The sequence below is a fragment of the Mixophyes fleayi genome, chromosome 2 (genome assembly GCF_038048845.1).
Source record: "Mixophyes fleayi isolate aMixFle1 chromosome 2, aMixFle1.hap1, whole genome shotgun sequence".
Taxonomy (NCBI): Eukaryota; Metazoa; Chordata; class Amphibia; order Anura; family Limnodynastidae; genus Mixophyes; species Mixophyes fleayi.
In genome coordinates this window covers 288,306,315-288,331,835 of record NC_134403.1, presented here as the reverse complement: position 1 = coordinate 288,331,835, position 25,521 = coordinate 288,306,315, and the positions used below count along the sequence as shown (strand labels likewise).

General features: G+C 37.7%; 1 protein-coding gene across 5 annotated transcripts; it reads right to left on the bottom strand.

The window, feature by feature from the left end:
* Window positions 1-137: 137 nt before the first annotated feature.
* Window positions 138-23,954, bottom strand: LOC142139065 (mitochondrial glutamate carrier 1-like). 5 transcript variants are annotated; one of them, XM_075196333.1, is made up of 11 exons: window positions 23,855-23,954; window positions 22,530-22,570; window positions 10,275-10,372; window positions 9,544-9,669; window positions 9,400-9,455; window positions 7,045-7,135; window positions 6,013-6,131; window positions 5,649-5,853; window positions 5,004-5,158; window positions 4,752-4,827; window positions 138-4,430 (listed from the first exon to the last, which is right to left on the bottom strand). In XM_075196333.1, exons 3-11 carry the CDS (start codon window positions 10,292-10,294, stop codon window positions 4,268-4,270), a joined length of 1,011 nt encoding a protein of 336 aa, XP_075052434.1. In that variant the 5' UTR covers window positions 10,295-10,372; window positions 22,530-22,570; window positions 23,855-23,954; the 3' UTR covers window positions 138-4,267. The 5 variants fall into 5 exon arrangements, with proteins under 5 accessions (XP_075052434.1, XP_075052435.1, XP_075052437.1 ...); XM_075196334.1 differs by lacking the exons at window positions 22,530-22,570; window positions 23,855-23,954 and adding an exon at window positions 11,861-11,987; XM_075196336.1 differs by lacking the exons at window positions 10,275-10,372; window positions 22,530-22,570; window positions 23,855-23,954 and adding an exon at window positions 8,726-8,798 and having other exon boundaries at window positions 9,544-9,578.
* Window positions 23,955-25,521: the final 1,567 nt, after the last annotated feature.

Below are 25,521 nucleotides of genomic sequence, written 5' to 3'. Positions count from 1 at the left end.
AAAAATTAATAAATAAATCTTTGTGGCATGCTGCTTTAAAGTAACTGTTACAATGCATCAGTAAACATTTTTGACAATCCATAAAATTGGTAGAAGAAAAAAAAATTATTATACAGAAAACCCACGCAACACAAAGCTTTATCACCAAATTTTACTTTATTCAGTCACCTTGGATTGAAAAGGGAAACATATATCCATTTATAGAAATGTATATATCATATAAAAAAGTACACCTTTCAAATCAAGACATAATAAACAATTATCTAGTCTTCACCGAGTCCTAATATTTGTTAAAAACATAATGTCAAAAACCCATGTATATAACAGATACAGTGTGGAGCATTCAGGTTTCTGTCACCACCATGCCAAGGACAAAAAGACATCTGTAATGAGGCTCAGGGGTTACAAAGAGTACTGTTCAAATGGACAACAATGAAGACTCTAACTTATCCTTGTTAGTTACCTGACATAAAGCTTCCTAAACAACATCCTCTAGGCAGAGTAGACCAAAGTACAGATGTTTGGTCTTAAGGCACAAAACCAATTAGGTGGAGGGTTAATTACTACAGGTTGTTTCACAGCCACATTATCAGTGTGCCTTGTAATCAGTAAATTCACCTTTAATTCATTTTAATCCAGAGTATTCTAGAAAAAAACGTCCATCTATCAGGCAACTGAAGCTGGGTCGAAATTGGACCATGCAACAATAATCTCAATCAAACCAGCAAATCTACAATAGAATGGCTGAAAGATAAAGAATAAGTGTTCTGGAATGGTGGCAATCACAGCTCAGATGCTGAAGTGGGACCTTAAGAGAGCTGTGTGCAACCGAAAGTATTAACACATTAATGAACTGAACTAGTGTTGTAAAGAGGAGTGAGCCAATATTCCTCAAATACAACATAAGAGACTGATAAATTCATACAGAAAGCAATTACTTTTGAGTTACTGGTACAAAAGTTGTTCTACAAGCTGGTGAAACATGGTATGTACTTTCACACCGGGCCTCTTCACGTTGGCTTATTTTGTGTTGAATAAATAAAAATGCCGTAATATCAGTCATTTATCAAATGAGATTAGATTTACGACATTTTAGGAATATTAATTATGTCCTGACATGTAAAAAGATTTGAATCAGGGTGTACTTTTTCACACAACAGTACATGATTATATAGCACCTTACAATATGGATAACCAATCATTTTTCAAATCTGGTGACTTTCTTGCCAGTCATTTACAAATGCAAATAGGACATTGGGTTGGGTACATTTTTTCCCGCCGAGCACCACAACCCGGACAATGACGATACCTACAAAGAAACACAGATTTTAAAAAAATAATAAAAAAAAATACAAAGACACTAAAGATTTCTGATGGGTGGATGATGCTGACCGCAACTAATTCAAACGACAGACCTCTCCGGCACTTGACTTCCGCTTCACTCAACAGTGCGACCTAGGTAAATGGTCATTTAAAGCGGCAATGTCGGGACCCTGCAGGTCACTTAACCTGCGGGGTCCAGACATTGCCGTTGCGGTCAGCATCATCCACCGATCGGAAAATCTTTAGTGTTGCTTTGTACGCAAGTCTGTTTATATTGATGTAGTTTTTGGTTTGTTTTTTTTTAAAAATCAGTGTTTCTTTGTAGGTATCGTTTATGTCGGGGTTGTGGTAATCGTTTTTACGATTACCACCGATTACATTTATGTTGCTCTATGGCAACATAGTTTAAGCATATAAAACAGTTCACTACGATAAAATATATGAAAGAACAGATTCACAAATGCTTAACGGTAAAAGGACAAAGGGGGAGGATGCCGCCACGCCCTGTTCTGCCATTTGATACCAGGAATAAGGTAACCTACACTATTACACCTGCTGCTCCTTCCATTATGCTCAGTTAACCAAAACAGACATAGCTCAGCAACATCTGAAATACTCAAGGGTTCCCGATGCTTCCCTATTTGAGCCCCTATAGTTTCAGTATAAGATCATTCCAATAAAATGTACATCACATGTATATGAGGATATCTGGAAAGAACAAAGCTTACATCACTAGAAATGAGCGTTGGGGCAGAAGGCACTGTGTCTGCAATGGGCATGCTAAACTTCTCTATACATAAAGAGAAAGAGCAACATCACCAATTAGCAGAATTTAGTGTGTGTGTGTGTGTGTAATATATATATATATATATATATATATATATATATATATATATATATATATATATATATCTATCTATATCACACACTACAATAACAAATACAATTTGTCAGTGGCATCTACCATTTGTTAGATTGCTTTAACCTTTTACCAGATTTTTAGCAGATGTGAGTGAAAAAGCACAGCAAATTTTACAGCAGCACATTTAGCTTTGTGAGCAGATTTCTGAAATTTTACGTGTGGATGTTAACCATATCCATATTTTAGAACAAGCAACCTTTCCATAATTTCAGGCAATCCTTTAATAAAATACAGTTTTATGTGTCAATTATCTATTACAGGTCGGATAAAAGTTCAAGTACTTTGTGGGGAAAAAAAAAAACAGTTTTAAATATTTTTTTCATATGTTCAAGTAGCTTTCTTGCTTTGGCATTAGGATCTTTTAAAAGCCCATATTTACAGCTAACATTCACAAATGTGTACGGATATTGCCCTAGATCAAGCACACTACCATGCGACTACATATGTAACGCAGTCATGTATCTGGAAAAAGAGCAACTGCGTTAAGTATAACATCCCCATACATAAAATTTGCCTTCAGTTTTGTTCCTTGACACTATACCACTTCAACAGGTTATATCCACTGGCCATAATAGCCTAGTGTGAAATTTTCGGCAGTATGCTCACTTGTCATAAACTCCTACACATTTCATGTAACTGCACACAAATTCATATGGTAATAAGTGCAGTACTTCATGCTTGAAATTTAAGGCACTTCACCTGACAGCCGTAGAAGCCTAGATGCCTGGTGTGCACAACTTAACACAAAAAAAAACAATTTAAAAAACAAAAGCAAAATACATTGAAAAAAAATGAAAACCATTTCTTTAAAAAAAATATATAAAAAAAGGTGAAAAAACCCAAAACAGAAGTAAGCCCCACATTGATATTGAAGGGTATATGTAAATACAAAAAAAATAAATCCTAATGCTGCTCTGATGACCCTTTCAGGGACAGTAACCTCATTCACTCAAACTGCTCTAAATGAGATTAAGCGGTATATATACTAAACTGCAGGTTTGAAAAAGTGGAGATGTTGCCTATAGCAACCAATTCGATTCTAGTTATTTATTTAGTACAGTCTACAAAATAACAACTAGAATCTAATTGGTTGCTATAGGCAACATCTCCACTTTTTCAAACCCGCAGTTTAGTAAATATACCCCTAAGAGCTTTTAAAGAGTGTTTTGCTGTTGTGATTACTAATGTTTAAACTAAAATTAAACACTCGGGACCTATAAAGTGAAATGAATTCCACCAGCATTATCAATACATCTGTGTTCAAGTATAGGGAACAGAGAATACGACCAACATGTACAAAGTATGTACGATATTAGCCATAACACTTTTACTGTAGCTGCACAGAAGACTATTCAAGTTTTGGCACCAGAAATGTTATATTTAATACTAAAATAGAATTGGCCCCTGTGAACCATTATCTCATACGCTGTCAAACTATAGAAAATATCCATTAGAAATAGGGATCTCTTGTTTTCTCTTCTAACTGCACACAAGCAGGGCCTGTATTCCTAAGTGTATTGTACTGGATCTTTCATTTTATAAGGATCTGCTAGGAAGTAGTATCCAGAAGATATTCTCCATATAGTATTTGAAGCTAACCAAGCAAAATGAGTCAATTTCTGCATATGTAGTGATTTTCTGTCAATGACCTCTAAAAGGTGAAAAACCTTTATCCACTTACAAATTCCAACTTATTTCTCCTGTCAACATACAAGAGCAACCCTCTGATAAAACAGGGAATGCTTAGTACATATACAACTCCCTTGTGTACTATTAAGTGCATGTCGTGTCACTGCAACAAACAAGTGCTATTTTTCTATACCAAAAGTATGATACTATGACAGTGGGTGAAAGTGTTGAAAATACAAGAACCATTGACACCCTTAGTCAAATCAGTGCTAAGAAAAACCTCCCGGTTCATACAAAATCAAAGTTCATCAGTAAATTCCAAGACATTGTGAAAACGCAATCTGTTTGTGGTCATCCTTCCTCCGTGCAGTCTGGTCCCGTGGAATGCTTGTATTATTGAGCTGTTAAACGGTTGAATTGGGCAAACTCAAGAATGGTTTCTCCCACACCAAGAAAGTACACAACTTGGGCTATGCCAAAAAGTGGAGCAATGACTAATGCTCGACATCCTGATCCCTTCAGAAATGCAGATGGGCCCTCTTTTATCCAAATTTTCCTGTAAAGAGAAAAAAATGTTTATAATAAAAAGGTATATTATAAATAAAGAATAGTGTAATGTAGATAAGAATATCCAAGTGTACTGTTCACCTGTGATGGTGCGAAATATAACTGCCGCTATCTAGTAGTGTAGGTGTAATGGTGTAGACTCTGGGTAGATCTAATGTCAGGGAATGGCCACCAATAGGTAAAAACATTCTACTACAAAATACCTACAAGGGTATTTAAAAACAATAAAACAAAACTAAAAAACAAACATCACAAAAACACAGTACTCCCATACACCCCATTTTAGATTACAAATAAACCCTTTCCTTACCTGGCACAATCTATTATTCCCCTGTAAGTCTCTTCATTTGCTCCTTTATGCAAAGACTGAAGACGTGTCTTTATTACTGAAAGGAAACATTTAGAAAGTGAACACACACCATATAGAGCCAAGCGGCAGCACTCTCTAATGTATCAAAATATGGTTTGTATGTAAATATACATGTACACAAACACAGAGACTATGTTTTGCAGATGTAGCCAACATTAAAAATAGAAAATGCATGTCTGAGAGAGGCCTTACCGTCACAAGGATTGACAGCCACAGCTGCTGTGGAGCCAGCAATGCAGCCTGCAATAAAGGAGTGGAGGAATGGAGCCTTGTCCCCTGGAGAAGACTGTCCCAGTTTATGGATGTTGGAAAACAATGGGAAGTAGATGATTGAGAATGGAACATCCCTGTAAAAAGCAACAGATTAAACACCACTCAAAAAACACTTTACTTAGGGCTCTTACACATATTGCCATTTTATTTGCTGTTGGGCTCTTGAGAAAAAAAAAACAAATAAAAAAAAAACCCCACAAAAACCTGCATGCCACGGGCCACATCGCCAGTAGTTACAGTACAATTCTCAGCTGATTTTCCCTCGCACAACATAGAGATAAATGAGCTGAGATTTAATCTCTGTCATGAAGTGTCTCACTGGAGTTCCAGAGGCTAACTGAATATCCCCCTTAATGTCTGATTGCTAAAACCTTTTCTAAAAAAAGCCGGTGGTGGTGGTGGGGTCCACATATGTCTTCTTCACTGTGGGGAGGTCAAGTCAGAGACTAACACATAGGATGTCCCCACCAAGCACAGTCAAGGGGCATTGTGTCTAAGAATTGGTGGGAGACTATATATTTTTTAGATTGGGAACAAGTGCACATACTGCGCTGACAAACATACCTCAGTAAAGTTGCCCCCAATCCTTTGTACAGTCCTTTAACCCCTTCTGTGCGGAGAAGTTCAGAAGCGATCTGCATGGCAGACATCTTTGGAGCTACCAGTGCTGGCCCGACATTATACGCCCTTGTGATTAAGGGAATGGTATTTAAATGCTTTGCTCCGTGTGCAAGACTTTGTATCCCTGCAACAGTCTTCTGACATGATGCTGGAAAATAAACCACAACAAATTAAACCCATAATTTAGGACACATATTTGCATTTATACTTTGAAGAGATGATTAACAAATTTACAACAGTCACAGAATGTAGGAAATAGTAAAAATTCATCATGGTTCACACTTAGCGGAGATTCAAAGTCAGATACCTAATCTCCCAGCATCCTGTAGCTGAATCTTCAGCATTTCCATAGGAGTGGTTATAACAACTTGACAGGTCCCAGCACCACATCCTGCCAACATTTCTTTGAACAGTGTCAGTTTCTTGCTATAGAAAAAAAATATATATATTTTAATTAATATTTTTTCTCATAAACCCTCCCCCCCTCACATATGCATTACTCTCTGCTCCCTAAGACATTTGATAAAGCAAGAAGATGCCTGGCATTGCTATTTTTAAACCACAGAAGATGAATCTAAAGACACGTAACAGATGGATAACAGAGTCCAATTTCCCAGGGTGGTAAAATGCTGCAGTACTAGGTCATCTGATAGGAGGCTGCCATAACATACCTTAGAATGTAGGTCATAGCAGTCTGTGTGCAGGCTTCATGTGAAAAAGCACTTTGATATATCAGTCTTTATTAAAAGGAAATGTCCATTTCCTTGTAAGTAACGTTTACATTATGTCAGTCATGTCTCCAAGCGGCCTGGCCAGAGAAACCATAAGGTAGCCGTTTTACAGAGAGACTAGTGGATAAACTGCGGAACTATGCTGCTCACAACAGAACACACAGAATGATCGGAGCGCTTTATAAAGCCTGGGCCTGGTGCTCCACTCTCTCTGACTGCAACCTCTGGAAACTAGCATGTATCTCTCCCCTTTCACCATTCCCTTCCTCCACTACCAGCATTGGGAATATTGTGTATTGTTATGGGAAAAATCGTAACAGATGATATTTGGAATTTAGGACAGACATTGTAAAGGAGGTATACACATGGATGGATTGTTATAATAGATTGCAGAGAATGCAGAGCTAATACTGCTATATTGATAAAAGTAACTGTTATGGTGTGATATATGGGAATGCGGATCAATAGGAGAATGCTATGATGCAACATATGGGATTGCTTGATAGGTATGTGATTGATAAACGAGTACTGAGCTAGGGAGATCAGGGATTGGTTACTGAATGTGGTATTTACAATGACAAAATATGTTCTCAATCCCAATAACTTACCCATCTTTTGCCAAGTTGTGTCTGAAGAAGTCATTAGCAGCTAATTTAATTGCCTTCTCCGGAGTTACAAGAGTTAAATTTACTGCAGCACCTATAAAGAACACAACTTAATTACAAAGCCTTAAGGGTTAGGTCAATTTCTTACAATCAATATGCCGCAGAATAAATAGTACTAACAGACATGACAGGTAAAATATTGGAAACGATATTTGTTGAGCTTATAGTTCTGAGTAAGATAGAAAAGCAAAAGAGGCAGAAAGAGGGTCTTATTCAAATGTATTTTTGTGGCATAATTGAAGTTCCCGAAGCATCTTTTAAAAAAAACTAATTGGTGGCCAGCATATTTAGCCCTTATATAACCGAAGAAGAGTTTGCCAACTTGAGTCACTATTTAAAGTAGTTCTAGGTCAATGAGATTGTGTCACTGAACCACATGTAATGGCCTGGTGAGAAGTATAAACTATTGAATATAGTTAAATATGGAAAGGAGTGTTCAAAACTGCACTGCCAAAATGGCTGCAGAACAGGCATGTGATTTAGGGGACCAATGAGAAGAGTCATTGCCAGTGATTGCAGCTTCTCATAGGTTCACCCACTCACACCTCCTGCCCAAAACATTAAACTCCCCAATTTTCAGACAGGGCTGTGATACAATACAGGAAAAGAAATGGCTGCCTGAAGTAGCCCCTGTGCTCTTAGGAGGGGACTGATCTATAATGCTCCACTCCCTTTAGGGTATTACAGCGTTACACGCGTGTTCACAACTCTACAGTGCAACTTTCCAGTCAAGTGTGAACTGTCAACTGTCCAATAAATTGTGATTACAGCAAGACTCGTGAGTGTAGGTTTGAGCAAAATAGGAAATAGCCACATTTAACAAAATGTGAAAGTCAGATGTGAGAAATATGGAGAGGACAAAAAACAAAACCGAACAAAGCAATCCAGTTGATAGTGTTAGTGGAAATGCAAGAAACACAATGGACCGTGCATATGCATTTCTTTTTTTAATATTATTTCCATTATGACAGTTCTTGAACTTCCAGTGCAAAGAAAACTATGATAAAATCAAGAGGTTGAACTGAGCGGTAAGTTTAGCCATTTGAATCTTAATTGGATGTAGCATGAAATTTGAACCTAATAGTTTTAGAACTTAAACAATGGTTACCAATTTTTTTTTACATTTTATATATATTTTTTTAAATATAATATAAGTTTTTTTTATTAGCCAAGTCACGTTTCACCGCCCCAAACTACCAGGCAGCTTGTTGTTATTTGAGTAACTGTTTGGTTGCAAGGCTCTTTCACATACTAATTTAATGAGGACAGGACCATCTTGCTAATTTCTTTTAAGGTCCTGATCCTCAAAAGACAAAATAAATGTGAAGGATATATTTAATCACTACACATACAATAGTCAATATACAGGTCAATGGCTATTCACAAAGAGGCAGTGCCTTCTTAGGGGAAGGGAAATCAGAAGGCTCACAGATCTGTTTGCTAAATGACCAACCTCACAAGTAGTTATCCTCACTAGGTCTTTCAATGAACTGTCTTGCGGAAAGAGAAGGGAAAGTTAGCGTAGACTTGAAGAATACAAAAAGGACAATAAGAAAGCCTAACTTTTACAAGAAAAAAAAAAAAATACTCGAAGAAAAAAAAGGAAATGAGTTTTCCTAATTACAATTGTAGTACATTTTAATGATCCACCGTGGCTTCGCCACATCGGCTAGCCCTCAAAATCCACGGCGATAGGTCTGCAATATGAAAAACACAGATGCAACAAACATTCTACTCACAACAGTCTAGAATCATTTAGGGCTACTAAATAATTGTATTGAACTCCATACTTGGTAATATAAAAGGATACCTAGTTATATTAAATTGATAGCCAAGAAAACTAACATATCATCAACTGTTGTTCCTAGCATTAAAATGAAATGTTCTTAACAGTATCAAGTTTACATTTAAAGACCACATTTATGTAACAAAGTAGTAATCAAAGCAAATTACTAGTCATTATAACATATGTAAGAAAAATACATGGTAGCAACAAATAAGCAGGAACACTTTATTATTAAGCAGCATTTATAACAATAACAGAAGGCTTTTCTCATAGCAGCATACATGGGACATAAACCAGGATGCACTTAGTTAAGCAGGCATAACTGAATGGACTTTACCATGTATGTTGATTTACGCAAATAAAACTAGCTGTCTTTTGCGCCAGTAAGCATTCCAAAATAAACAAGTCAATATTTTTTAAATACACTTCTATAGATATTTCTAAATTTGTGTGTGTTTAATTATGTTAGAATAGATTGTGGGTTTGTCTATGATAAAAATACCAAAACATACCTCTATACATTCCGAAGTAACCTTCTGAGCGCACAGTCTTTCTCAAACAGTCCCATCTGGAGTAGAGGTAAAATGTGTTTTTAAAAGAACAATACAAATAACTTGTTCTCTTGTGGCAGCAGCACATTTCTCCCCCACACTTACATGCTTTTGTAGATTTGTTGTCCGCTCCTCTGGTTCTGAAGCCGTGTTTTGGTCAAGTCAATTGGAAAAACACAAGTAACACCGATGATTCCGGCAATTCCACCACTGATGAGCTTGGCGGGTAAACTGAAAAAGACAGTAAGTGAACTTAAATAATAAATATAAATTATTTACTTTGTTGTCGGAATTGGGGGAATACATTTTGCAGACAATGTACCATGTTACAGACCAAGAGATCTACACATGCATGTTTGCAATGGGGTTTATTTTTAGCAAAGATGATTAAACCTTTAATAAAAGACATTTCATTTAATACTAGAAACAAACATTGTAAATTCCGTAACAATTTGTAATGAAATTAAATATTTCACTCAGCCGCATTAAAAAAAAGCTTTGAAATGGTCTAGTCCAATAATACATTTACTGTGTGCATTTAACAGTAGAATAAGGACATTTGCTAGGATGAGAGGTACACAAGGATTGTTCCTTGTGTACCTTACGCATTGTGGGTCAGTTACCATAAGCCACGTACAAACTTAAACCAATACATTAGCATTATATACACAAGTAGTGCACCTCATAATATTCAAATTCCTAGTCTGTAATAGTGTATTAAATTTACTTTACATAAATTCTTACATGATTAAAAGCAATCTCCTTACGTTTCAAAATTTTTTATTTTTCCATTTAACCAGGAAGAGCATGTAAACAACAATCAAGCAGTCAGTTACCTTATCTGCTTCTCAGCCATTTTTCAAGTATTCGCCTTTGGATGATCTATTTGGTCACGGGTGTACAGGATCTTCACTGCACGGAATCCAACTGAGCTCTGCAAAGAGATGCACAGTTTAAAATACATGAGCTGACGGTCTATAAATATACCACTGGCATCCACTCACGTGTAAGAAGATCAATGAGCGCAACTGACTCATTTACAGCTCGCTGCACATACCAATAAACTGTGAGCAATTTAACTAATACTAGCACTAGAAAAAGAACGTTCATCACTCAGCTTAACTGAGAAAGAGTCATGTGCTTTCCCCTTAATATGTAATATACAAATGTGCTGCTAGACCTGGCAGTAATCATGAACAGTGGAGATTAAAAGTGACACCAACCTCAATACTATGACTGGCAAAGAGAAATGTACATGGTAGGCATAGGGTTATGTTACACATCTGTGCAAGCTACGAGCAAGCTGAGGGCATTATGATTCACCAGGCAAAAAGGTGGAAGAATCTTGTGACCTGATCATGACATATCCCACCCATAAGGATGTCACAAACCCCTAAGCTAAATTATAAGGACTTTTACACCTCAGCTGATTAATAGGAGAAGTCTGATTGTAGATAAACAGACTCTGGGGTGAACAATGCAAACAACGTATACCGACTACTGATCTTTGCAAGCAGACATTCTACTCACAACAGTCTAACATCATTTAAGGCTACTATATACCAAGTATGGAATTCAATACAATTAAAATGAACAGGATATCTATATACATTAAATTGACATCCAAGAAAACATATCAACTGCCGTTACTAGCACCAAAATGAAATGTTCTTAAAAGTATCAAGTTAAAATTTAAAGACCACATTTCTGTAACAATCAAAGCAAATTACTAGTCACAATATTTGTAAGAAAAATACATGGTTGCCATCATAGAAACACGTTCAGTTTACGTCCTCCACAGAAACTGTGCACTACTCTTGGCTGGAAAGAATGGTTACATTACAGGTGGCACCGTGCTGCGCATGCTGGAAGAAAATAATAGTCTATAATTATTTACTGCCTATTTAAAGTGTGATCTATATGCAGATAAGAGGCATACATTGTTATCTGGCCAGTTTATTGATTTTCTGTCAGTTAGCCTTAAACGCTGATAGTAATTTAATAGCAGTGGTCAGAGCAAGAAATCTGTTTGACACTCGTTAGATAAAACCTATTCATTTGAATAGAACAGTATGTAAAACAAAATACCGCAAAACATGCTTCCTGCAACACTGCCCTTAGGGCTCTTGCACATGTGCTGGGACAATTGATAAAAAGCCATGAAAGCGAATACCACGTGCATTAGTGAAACATATCCATGCGCCTTACATGCGTACATACGGGTAGTGTGCGTTGTTAACACATGAGAAATAGGTTGTGACCTGCTGTGAAATTTTGAACAATGGCAATTATGAGCAGATAAGACAGTCTTATTTTGATGTGTTTTTTTTGGAGAAAAGTTAGTGGCTGAAAAGCACAATAACAACCCCCAGTGTTCTGAGCAAGTTGGATTAAAATATAAATAATTCTCACACAGCACTACCTGGTACTTTAAATGAGGAGCTCCATCCAGCCGCATATCTCTCTGATTCCCAAGTAACTGTTTGCATGGTGCTGCTTGCAGTATCGTCTCCTTTATTACTGCTGTCAGTGCGAAAAAGGGTCATTGATATCAAGTGCACCATGCAGATGGTTGTCAGAGATGACCAGAGTGCAGCTGGAAGTTTTTCCTTTTGATTATAAAAAACTTAAAAATAAATAATAATAATAAAAATAAAACCCGAAAGCAAAAAAAACACAAAAAAACCCCCAAAAAAACACTAGTAATTTAAAGATATTAGTTGTCCCACTAGAGTTTAAGGTAGCTGTAGCTGCTACTTAAGACATGTATATTGCATGCAATGCATGAGATTTGTTCAGGGCGAGTCTGCCTGATGCTGAATAACGTAATGTTTGTCTGATTTTAGTTACTAAAACTTTTTAAAATAAATGCACTTTCCAGGAAAGACTTAGAAAGCATGTGAAAATGATATGACAGGGCTGCTAATCTTACAATAGACACAGCATTACTAATTTTCTAACATTGCCCATAGTTCATAAGAACAATGGATAAAATACAGTGAGGTAATTGTGCTGCTTAAATCAGACAGACTAGAGTGTGTTTTCCTGTAATACCACATCAATGAATCTATAATCCACAATGAAAAGAAAGTAGCGAAAACTGCATGTGTGGCTGAATGAGACTATAAGCTATACACCCGATGGTTTGAAAACAATAGGGTATAAAAATATCCAGAGTCAATAAATGCCATTCACTGGACCATAAACATGGTTTCACAATGGAGGCATTTCTAGTAAACTCATTAAAATTACCTCTAAACCTAAATACAAATTGCCTTATATAAATGAGCCAACATGAACATATACATTCAGTGGCCACTTTATTAAGTACCCCTGCTCATTAATGCAAATATCTAATCAGCCAATCGCTTGGCAGCAACTAAATGCATAAAAGCATGCATACATGGCCAAGAGGTTCAGTTGTTGCTCAGGCCAAACATCAGAACGGAGAGGAAAGTGATCTAAGAGACTTTGACCATTGAATGACTGTTTGTGCCAGACAGGCTGGTTTCAGTATCTCAGAAACTGCTGACCTCCTGATTTTCCCACACAACAATCTCTGGAGAATGATACACAAAACAAAAGACATTCAGTGACCTACATTTCTTGGGGAGAAAACTTGTTTTGAAAAGTCAGAAGAGAATGGCCAGACTGGTTCAAGCTGACAAAGGAAAAAGTAACTCAAATAACCAGGCCTTGAAGTAGATGGGCTACAGCAGTAGAAAGCCGCACCAGGTTTTACCGTCAGCTAAGAACAGGCAACAGGGGCAACAGTAGACACAGGCTCATCAGAACTGGAGTGTAGAACATTAGAAAAGGGTTGTCTGGTCTGACGAATCTCTGATTTCTGCTGCAACATGCAGGTAGTAGGATCAGAATGTGGCGAAACATAAATCTTACTATGTGTGGTGGTTGGTGGTGTAAAAGTGTAAGAAAGGTTTTCCTGGCACACATTAGGCCTCTTAATGCTAAGTGAGCATCATCATTTAATGTCAGTCTACTTGAGTATTACTACACAGGTCATCTCATGCTGGTCTCATGAACATACCAATTAGTTTATTACACTCCAATGGCCTCCACAATCACCTGATCTCCATCCAATAGAGCACCTTTGGGATGTGGTGGAATGGTAGATGCACGGCATGAATGTGCAGCTGACAAATCTGCAGCAACTGTGTGATGCAATCATGACCAGAATCGGAAAGTAATGTTTTCAGCACCATGTGGATTCCAAGCCACAATGAATACAGGCTATTCCGGGGGTAAACGAGAGTCCTACCCAGTACTAAAAAGGTGTACTTAATAAACTGGCGACAGAGTATGTAAAATATCCCATAAATTTGCAGAACTTCAGATATGGAACACTGTATTTACAAATAAATGCTAATAAGTGTAAACAATTGTTCTTTGTTATTAACCATCTTGGACAAAATGGCAGACTGGAGGATACTTTAAAAGGGGTCACCTACAGGAACTCTTGCTGCCAGACAGTCACTTACATTCTGTATTGCAGAGTTTCATGAGAGAGGCATGATCAAAGTCTCATCTTGTGAGACTATGTGCAAAGAGAAAATTATCTTAAGAACAGTTACATTAATCAAAACCTTAAATATTATATATATTACACAGCCCAACATTTTTTTAATTTTGTTTTTAGTTGCTAAGGATATTTGAATAAATTTAGAGTATTTTGTAGTTCCTGAATTAAAAAAATGTAAGTATTTGTTTCAAATTGGTTCTAGTTCTTGAGATAATGGATATGAATTAATAGGGAACTTAGCCATAACATGTGCATATGTGAATCTACCAGAACATTCTTGGTGTTCACTCAGCGATCATTATAGAATATTACCCCTTCGTATATACCTGATCGGTCACCCAACCAGCAGTCAGTTCAGCGGTTTGTCAGGTTCCCGTCTCCCACCACTCCATATTAAGCTGGGACTAATTAAACAGTTTGTTAAAAATTTATGAATGGTGTCGAAGCTTCTGCATGGTGCAGATAAGTTGTTTAGAACTTCTAGGGTAGCCAACAAAGCAGACAATTATGGAAAACTGGTGCAAAACATGCCCACAAACTTTAATGGGTATTACTATAAGCATAAAAGTACACTCTCTATAGCCACTTACACAAATTTCCAGATATTATTGGCAATTTTAGTGAGGAACAAGGAGGAAGGGTATCAAACTCAGAAACATCGAATTTGACGGCAGATAAGAATCTCACTTGGCTCATCTAGTCCGCTCACTTTTTTTTTTTTTTAATTAACCTATGTTGAACGCAAACCCTATTTGATCCTTTAATCTTTGTAAGGCTATCCTTATGTCTACCTCAAGCATATTTAATTGCTCTGCTGTATTAGCATCTACCACCTCTGATGGGAGGCCATTCCACTCACCCACTACCCTTTCTGTGTACTTTTTCTTCAAATTTCCTCTGAACCTACTTCCCTCCAGTTTCAGTGCTTGTCCTTGTGTTCTAATATTTATCTTCCTTTGAAACAGGTTTCCCTCCTGTAACTGGTCAAAATCCTTGATATATTTGAAAGTTTCCATCATGTCCCCCCCTTTCCCTTCTCTGCTCCAAACTATACATATTAAGATCTTTCAATCTTTCCGGGTAAGTTTTGTGCTGTAGGTCATGCACCATTTTAGTTGCCCTTCTTTGTAGTCTCTAATGTATTTATATCCTTCTGGAGATATGGCCTCCAGAACTGAACACAGAATCCTAGATGAGGCCGTACCAATGACCTATACAGTGGTATTATTACTTCTTTCTTTCTGCTACTGATTCATCTCCCTATGCAACCAAGCATCTGACTTGCCTTCCTCATTGGTTTGTTATATTGCTTATCTGCCTTTGAGTCACCTAAAATAGCGACTCCTAGATCCCTTTCCTCCACAGTAGTTCCCAGTATAGTGCCATTAATACTATATTTAGCCTTTGGGTTTTTGTGACCCATTTTAAATTTTTGGGCATTAAACTGTAGTTGCCACTCATGACCATTCCTCTAGTCTACCTATATCATCAATCATTTGTTTTATCCCTCCTGGTCTGTCTATCCTGTTGCATATCTGTGTGTCATCTGTAAAAAGGCATACTTTCCCTTTAACACCATTTGCAATGTCACCAATATAGATATTAAAAATCACTGGTCCAAGTACAGGTCTTTGGGGTACTCCACTGGTAACCTTTCCCTCCTGTTAAAACACTCAATTTACTATAATTCTGTTTTCTATCCTGCAACCAAGATCTTATCCATTCAACAATCTTAGAATCCAATCCCAAACATTCAAGTTAATTTAACAGTCTGCGATGTGGGACAATGTCAAAAGCCTTACTGACATGCAGATAATCTACATCTACGCCCCCGACCCATTGATCTATTACTTTAGCAATTCAGTAAAAAAAGTCAATAAGCTTTGTTTGATATGAACTCCCCCCAGTAAATCCATGCCGTTTGGGATCCTGCAAGTTACTGGATTTGAGATATTCTATAACACTTTCTTTTAAGAGTGTTGCCATCAATTTCTCTACTACTGATGTAAGGCTCATTGACCTGTAGTTGCTTGACTCTTCCTTGCTTCCACTTTTGTGCAGTGGGACTACATTCACTCTTTTCCAGTCCTCTGGAATTACTCCTGTAGCTAGTGACTGGTTGAATAATTCTATTAATGGAGTTACCAGCACCCCTTTAAGCTCTTTTAGTATGCTTGGATGTATCCCATCTGGCTCCATTGATTTATCCACTTTATTTTAAGTGCTCTGATAGGACCTTCTCCTAGGCAAATTTAATTGTATCCATCTAATTTTTATGAGTATACTTGTAACTTAGAGCAGGGAAGGAACCACAGTTTTCTGTAGTGAGCGCTGAGCAAAAATAATTATTAAGATTATCGGCTATTACGTTGTCTCCCTCATAAGACTATCTGTCTTTAGTCTTACAATTCCTTCTTTAGTTTGTATACACCTAAAAAAAAAAAAAGTTTTGTCCCTTTATTTACTGACTGGGCCATTTTCTCTTCAGCTTGTGCCTTTGCAGGTCTGATTACCTTCTGTCTAACAAGATACACCTACATCTATGTTTTCATTATTCGGAGTCTGCTTATAGGCCATCTTTTTTTCTTTCACAATACTTGCTACTTCTTTTGCAAACCACTCTGGCTTGTTTTTCCTTGTGTTTTTCTAAACCCTTTTGATACAAAGGGGAGTATTCAATTGTTGCTTTTAACGCGCTAAAACAAAAAAAAACGAGCGCTCGAAAAATATTAGTTTATACAGTAATATGCACGTAAATACCGTTAATACGGTAGTTTACTCGCTGAATTTCATCTCGCTGCGAGATTAAATTTAGCGAGTAATTACCGTATTAACGCTAATATTTTTAGAGAGCTCGTTTGAGAGCGTTAACGGCAACAATTGAATACCCCCCAAAGGTCTGTTGATTTTAGTAATGCACTCTTTAATTGTTCCCACATCTTCTGCACTCCTTTCAAGTTCTTCCACTCTGCCAAAGAGTCACTTACACATTTTGCCATCTCTACAAAGTCAGCCTTCATAAAATCAAACACCTTTGTTTTTGTGTGGTATGAGTCGGTTTCTGTCTTTATACTAAACCATACTGCTTGATGGTCACTGGATCCAAGGTTCTCGCCCACTTTTACATCAAATAGTCTGTCACCAGAACAAATTAAGCCTAAAAGTGCATCTTTGTGAGTGGGCTCCCTCACCATACGCTTGAGGGATGCTCCTTGGAAGGAATTTAGAATGTCCCTACTTCTAGTGGAACTTGCAAAAGACTTTTCCCAGTTCACATTGGGTAAATTAAAGTCTCCCATGATTATTACCTTGTCCTTTTATTGCCATTTTATTAATGTCCTGCAATAGGTTCCTGTCCAGTTCCTCATTCTGACCTGGTGGTCTATAGATCACCCCAATACGAAGAATAGTCTTGTCTCCTATTTCTATATTCATCAAAAGGGCCCCAGTTTTTCCTTTAATACTTTGTATTAAAGTAGTATTAATGCTTTTTCCCCCATCGTCATTTATTTATATAGCGCCACTAATTACGCATCGCTGTACAGAGAACTCACTGACATCAGTCCCTGCCCCATTGAGGCTTGCAGTCTAAATTCCCTAACACACACACACACACAGACTAGGGTCAATTTGTTAGCCGCCAATTAACCTACAAATATGTTTTTGGAGTGTGGGAGGAAACCGGAGCACCCGGAGGAAACCCATGCAAACACGGGGAGAGCATAAAAACTCCTTACAGAACATACCCCCACAATACATTACTACCCTCTCCTCCAATTCTTCCCACTCTGTCCTTCCTAAATAAAGTATATCCTCGGTATAGCTATATCCTAGTCATGATTTTCACTGCACCATGACTGTAATAGTCACAATATCCAGATCATCCCTTGTCATTAAAGCAATTAGTTTAGGGATTTTAATTCCTACGCTCCTAGCATTTGCACACATAGCTCCAAGAGTTTTGTTTGTGCATCTTCTATGTTTATCTCTCTCTCTCTGTTTATTTTGTTTTGATCTGCATTGTTTTCTGTTGCTGTGGAAATGTTTCCTGTATCAAGGCACATGGGACAGACACATGATGGCTGACTACTACTGGAGCCTACAACATGATTGTACAATTGTCTTTTATGTGTGTTATCAGGACAAACAGCATTTCACTATGTATTAAATGTAATTCACTGAATCATCTTACTAAGTTTATCTATTATACAGAATAAAATTATGTATTTAAAAAATTATGTATTTCCTGTGTTTATTTTTGTATGATTTGAAAAGAATCCAGCAAAACCCATGTCCTATTCAGACATCAGCACCACAAAGTTATCCCAAAATCACGCTTATGAACAGCAATAACATGAGCGTTGGCCAGTGATTTTTATTTATATATTCATGCCTTAAAGTATTCTATGCTAAAGACACAGTTTGACATTTTTATTTTTCAGAATGGGAATTTCTTTAGCGTCCTCAAAAAAATATAAATCATATTAAAATTGCAAAGTAAAATGTAAAAAAAACCAGACAAACAAAAGAAAAAAAAGAAAAGAAAAATTATTTAATAAGTATTAATCTCCCATTGTCAATACTTCGTAAAACCACTGTTGCAGATATTATTGTCAGTAGTTTTTTTGTGCAAGTATTAACTTTGAAAACCGATATGGAACAATAATTACTTAAATGGTCAGCTTGGCTGGGGAGTAACTTCCCAACAAAACCTTCATCTTGCCAATGATCCTGACAATATTGTCAGTCCCTGTTCTATAAAGCATTCCCATAATAGGATTCCTCCACCACCATACTTCATCTTCATAGTGGAGATGATGTTACCTGACCGAGCATAGTGCTTGGTTTCAGTTTTTCCCATCAACTTTTCATGCCGATCACAAGATAAAGGACCGTTTGGTAAGATATCACATTAGTGTGTACACTCCTACAATCATGTTTTATTGCACCAAATCACATCGTATCATTTGATTTAGTTTTATAAGCTTCCTAAAAATCACGATCAAAGATGGAACGGTGTGTCAAATGTGGAAGTGTGTATGCACTCACGACTAGCTCTGTCGGCAGATATCTGGGGCAGCACGGTGGCTAAGTGGTTAGCACTTCTACCTCACAGCGCTGGGGTCATGAGTTCAATTCCCGACCATGACCTTATCTGTGTGGAGTTTGTATGTTCTCCCTGTGTTTGCGTGGGTTTCCTCCGTGTGCTCCGGTTTCCTCCCACACTCCAAAAACATACTGGTAGGTTAATTGGCTGCTATCAAAATTGACCCTAGTCTGTCTGTGTATGTTAGGGAATTTAGACTGAGCTCCAATGGGGCAGGGATGATGTGAATGAGTTCTCTGTACAGCGCTGCGGAATCAGTGGCACTATATAAATAAATGGTGATGAGTGTGCAGAAGTCACGTCTTTTCAGCAGATGATTATGAGAGCTGAAGAGCACAGATAAAATAGTTACAGAAATCATAACTACTGTAATTTTCTGTAGTGTGTATCCTGCTTTAGAATTCAGGCCATGGGCTTTCTTGCACACTTCTGTTATATCGGCTAGGACTTTGTGGCCATTTTTATTAAATGCCCTGGAGATTGTTGACACTTGTACATTAGCTTTCAGTGCAATCCACTACATGCCCAGGCCAGGTCTCTCACTGCAGGGGCGTAGGCAGTGAGAGACATTAATCAGGATTAAAGATCTGCTGCCAGACTGTCACTCACATACTATGCCGAGATCTTGGTCTCACAAGAGAGATATGATCACAGTCTTATCTTGTGATACAAAGATACTAAGCTTGGCACCATAGCATGCTAGAAAGTTTGTGATCCCATTTCTGAATTTCTGCATAAAATGTGACCTTAAGTGTGTTCAGATCAGTTGGTCGGCGGGAAGGGGCACACAAAATATTATCAGCCAACCAATACCCTTATTTTTTTTTACAACAGACATTTCTTGAAATTCCAGCCTTTCTTGGAAGGCACAGCTACCTCATTTACTGTATGTCACTGTATGACTTAACACATGCAGACAGACAGTGACTCAGCATCTGCTAATCAGCAATAAGAAATACTAAACCAGCTAGGTTGAGTATATACATATTATATACCTATATCTCTCTATAACAATACACACACACTCACATATTTGCACCTATGCATACATAACATCGGTTTTGTTTGTTGTTGTAATGCTGACAAAGCTGGCCTTTTAGGAGGAAAATTGGCTCTCACAGAAGGCACATTCTATAGGAAGGATATAAAGCTGTTCGAGTGGTGGTGGGTAACAGGCTGCCAGCAAAGCCTTCACTTGTGTCCTCCATGGTCCTTTCTGCTTTAGGACCCCTTGGTCTTGGTTCTTATTTTCTACTTTATACCCCACCAAGCTTCACCTGCAGCCCAAGCTCTTAATAAATAAGAGACTGGGAATGGGAAGACAGAGGGGTGCTTCAGAGAAAGTGGGGTGTCTGGGAGGTATTTTAGTTTACATGTGGGATTAACAGACATACAAGGGTGTTGTGGGTGAGTGGGCATTTTGAGAAGTCTAAGGGGTGTTTTGATTGGGCATTGAGATATTTTCCTGCAAACAGCCAACTTTTACTTAGTATTCCCAATGCAGGGCATTGCAGCCTCTTCAGGTGCCCATAAACACAGAGATTGTCAGCATCCAACACCACCACATATGGACCCCTAAAAAAAAACTTTTGCAGACGTGTAGATAACCAAATATGATAGATCTCCCTGTAAACAGATCGCCCTATTTATGGGCACAGTTTTAGACAAAAAGAAATCTGTGAAGGTATCAGAAACTTTAAGATGGTCACGAATCTAACGGGGAATAGGATAGGCTAGTGGCCAAATCGATTAAGATCTGGCATTTGGGCTTGCAAATGTGTCCAGAGGAGGACCAGACCAAACATGCCAATACTGGTCATCTGCTGTGGTCTTCCGGCTGTATTTTCCAACATTCCAATGATGATAGTGTATTGAATTATTAAACCTGGCGACATACGCTGTGTGATATAAGACCAATTGCCCAATATCAGCTGCCATACTGCAAAGTGTGGCCAACATTACATAGATATTTGTTAATGTTATTCTTTTATACAACATAGTTTGTATTTTAGGCTTAGTGGTCTATTAAAAGGAGAATTCCAAATGTTTTTAAAAATGCATATTCCCTAATCATTAAGACTATGTGCCAATAACTTTCTGTTTTGTTGAAATATAGCACTTACAAATACCATCTGCAATACTTCTAATAAATAAAATAGTGAGGGCTTTCATGGTCCTCACTCCCTCAAACTCAACTCTAAACTCAGTTATGCACTTACAACCTAGCAAAAGAATGCAGAGAACAAGAATATAAGAAAAACATTAACACATTAAAGGTAGGCAAAATTGGGAATCCCCTGACCCACTAATTGACACTTCCTATAACAGTGTTGGCTAACCTGTGACACTCCAGGTGTTGTGAAACTACAAGTCCCAGCAAACCCTTCCAGCAATAAGCTGCTATATATTGACAAAGCATGCTGGGACTTGTAGTTTCACAAACACCTGGGGTGTCACAGGTTAGCCAACACTGTCCTATAACAATGTTTTCTGCAATGACTAAAAGTATCTCTTCTTTTATGCTCAAACATCTAATTACCATGACAGTGTACATCACACAATGTATTTCACTGACTTAACATGATGGTGGAACCTACATATTTAACATTATTTTAACCAGTTCCACTCCCATGCCCAAAGCTTTTTTTTCTCTAATGCTCACCCCTCAAATTTCCCCTCCCTTTTTCTATTTTCATTCCTCAAATTCTCTTTTTCCACATTTCCCTTAGTGTCCTCTTCATAAATCTTTTCTACATGCCATAGTGACATATACATTTTTTTCTGCTGTGTTAACAATCAATGTTACAGCAATGAGATTCCTGAGAAATATTTAAATAGTCAGGCAGCATAACTACCACACAGGAACACTTTGTTTTCAGAAGGTTAATGTCATGTGACACACGGAGAAAAAGGGAAAGACTGATCTAGAGTCATCAATTACGCCATCTAGTCATCAGCCATGGACTAAAAATCATTTTACATTTAAAGCCGTAATTGCAAGTGACAATTGCAATTATTAGGACTTGTTTAGTTCAACCCAAAACAGAAAATGCTGCAATGAACAAGTAATTAAATAAGTAACATTTGACATTTATTATATTATATATCATTTAAGCCTTCTTTCTTTACACAATAACTTAATATACAGAAATTTAACAAAACACCACTCAAATTTTTTACATGACGTATATATATGCATATATCTTAAGTATGTTTATGTTCCTGACTGGAGATTCACTTGTAGGTTTTTTTTTTTCCAGTCACTCTTATAGAGCAATATTTAAATATGTGTGGTGGACATTTGTTAACTTAACTATTGTTAGGAAAATGTACAGTTTCCATATTAGTTTCCCTCGTAATGCAATGTCCGCTAGTACAAACAGAACACATTGGGCATAATGTTGTCACTCAATTTTGAATTAAACAGTTAGTTTGATTTCTTACCAGAAACAGCTTTGAGTGTTGAGTTCACGTATTCTAGAGTGCTAAAAAATATAACAATGAAAACTGTAATTTATCTTTTTGCGGTTGTCTTCCACTTCAATATTTTAGACTATAGACCAATCAATGTACAAGTAATCTAATAAATAGTAAGCATATGAAAGAATGTGGACTGTGTGTACAAAGGCATGTGTCTGTGCATACATTCCAGGCCCAATCGATATGATTCATTATATTGCAACGTGTTGAAAAGTTTTAAATAAGTACATGCTATGTTTACAAATACATAACTAAATGTAAAGGAATGAGCCCTTAAAGGAGATGTCCAGCCAAACATTTTAATAGTAAACCCACTTTTAACCAAGCATCAGAGTCAACAGGTGCCCAATGCCTAGGACCCTGGGTGGTCAAGAAATACTCCCTGCTGGTCCCCTCAAACAGTTAATGCTACTGCCTCAAATGATTGGTCGGTGATCTTCGCACAACCAACCCTACTTGGCAGCATATCAGATGTCTGCTGTTCTAATACTTGTGGGGAAATTCACTAACACAATGCTTTTTAGAAGGACATGTCTTTTAAGGTTATATGCAAACATACACAAAAATGTATTCATTGTTACAGCTCATGGGACAGATACATGTCCCTTTGTTTTTTGTGTGTATGCACAATCTTACTTTATTAAAAAATAAGATGCATGCAAAACAGGTTACAGGTAAATAACGCTTGATGGGGGAGGCTACATGTGAATTAGCCCTAGGGCGGCCAGAATCAGGCCCCAACTATACAGGATCACCGAGGCCAGCAGGCAGGGGATAGAGAGCAACTGGGCCCGATAGCCCAGGAATTGGGGAAATAATGTAATGCTTTCAGTTCTAGGTGAAGCTGGTATGTCATCTCCAGTTATACAAAAAAAAAAAAGCTTTTATTTATTTTATTTGTTTAATTATATATTTTTTAAAGTTACATATAATGTTTAAAAAAATAATAAAACAAACTAGAAACATTACACATCAGATATCAAAATAATCGAAATAGGAGACTGTGTTTAAAGGCATATGCCTAGGGGTGCACTAAATGCTTGAAAATAAAATATGATATTTTATATCTTCTTATTTCCCTCTAATTGTAGCTTTTGCAGCCATAGAAAATGTGATTTAAAACCGATACCATAAGAAAGCCCAAATGTGTCACCTCGATCGTTAAACGTATTTAAAACACAATTGTAATGTATGAATGGCGACACGACCACGCTCATAGAGGTCACACAGCGAAGGAGCCGCATTATACTTCTCCAGTAACCACCACCCGGAACATGTCCCCTACTCACCGGTACCGATTATGTGCACAGGTGCGGTACAAGCTGCTGCCGGGGTGTGAGGTCTGGGGAGATGAACCGGGGCGCACGGAACTCTGCACAGAACTCTAGAAAAGACGGAAAGTTCCGAAAGTTCCAGAGCTCCGTACTGACTGGGCGTGGCTGTCACATCCATGGCCAATCACATCTCCGATTCCTGTACAGGGCGTGGGAGTAGGGGAGTTATGATAAGCAGCACAGAAGAGAGTTATGCGCCCCCCTCCTTCTCATAACCCAAAGGTGCCGGAGGGCTTCTCATGTCTTTGCTTCTGAATAGTCCCTGGATAAATACTCTTAACAGCCCTCCAGGAATGTAAAAAAAACAACCACGAATCCTTCTTAGCGTGGGACTCTAATTGAAGTGTGACTAGAAATCATGAAAACCATGCTGTCTAAATGGTCTCTGAAAATGCTTAAACAGTTTAGTCCAGTGGTTTCATCTAATAATTTCATGGATTAGTTTTTCTGGCTGTCAGGGCCATTCACTAAAATGTAGAGGAATGGATAATTTGGGCAGATGGCCCAATTGTTAGTATATTGATAAAGACATAGAGCCATCATTCTTGAACCTGGGGGGCTACCATGGGTTGGGTCACAGGGCTTCAGTGTGGGTGATGTAGAATCTAAATCAGATTGTTCACCTGTAAGTGTCAGTTTATCAGTTATGAGCTCATCAGCTGGAGAGAATTAAATACACTGCATGTTTTGAGTGTACAATAAACTCTGCTTTATTAGTTACAAGTTCCTATCTATATACCAAAAATCACATATTGCAGAAAACTACGCCCCCAAAGGTTTTAACCAATCATGTTCCCTTCACACAGATGTTATTATAGTCTCTCATTATCAGACAGGAATACTCCACAAGGGGTGGCTTATCTCCTGTCTGGTATGTCCAAGGTTATAAGCATAGCCTTGCAAATAATGAATTACTCCTACAAAATGGGTGCATCTAATTTGTATTTAAGCTATAACAGAACAAAATGGCTATAAGGTAACAAGATGGCGTCAGCTTAGCAAAATCACATTTCTCAGTGACATTCCCCCTTTTATTCTGAGTCCCCGCTGTAAACAGACTATGGGGGGAATTCAATTCCCCCAGGATTACTGCCACGTAAAAACTATTACTGTTATTACAGTAATATCAACCCTGCTTTCTGAGCAAAAAGCCGGCGTTAAAACTACTGTAATAACGTTTTTTACGCGGACTATTACCATAATAATGGTAATAGTGCGCAGGCCGTTTTACTTTTTCAAGTAACGCGGCCAATTGAATTCCGATCAGAATAGGTGTGGGGTTATGGGGATACAGTGCATGTGCAAACTCCGGCAGGGTGGTGATTCCAACACCCACCTTACCTGGAACTGCTTACGCTTTGGGTGTAGATGCTAAAATACCCTGTTGCTGTTTACTCTGACTACATCCTCCTGACCACTTACTTGTTTAAGAACTTCTGGGTATCAGGCAGAGTGCTGAGACAGGTCACAGGGTTAAACATATGACAGCTAGGAGACAGATTAGAGTGCTAGCTCTAATTTGTTGGCCACAGGAATGAAGCAGAATATTTGCAGTGAAGATGTTTATTACTCAGTACAATTTATAAGAGTTATTACACACCACTGGAAAGTTAATTATCATC

What these genes read in the sequence shown, in the direction of transcription:
- LOC142139065 (XM_075196333.1), bottom strand. Translation starts at nt 10,294, where the DNA reads ATGGCTGAGAAGCAGATAAG. An exon ending in TTACTTCGGAATGTATAGAG is followed by an intron (nt 7,136 to 9,399) that starts GTATGTTTTGGT and finishes TGTTCTTTATAG; the next exon opens with GTGCTGCAGTAAATTTAACT. An exon ending in GGCTGTCAATCCTTGTGACG is followed by an intron (nt 4,828 to 5,003) that starts GTAAGGCCTCTC and finishes GTTTCCTTTCAG; the next exon opens with TAATAAAGACACGTCTTCAG.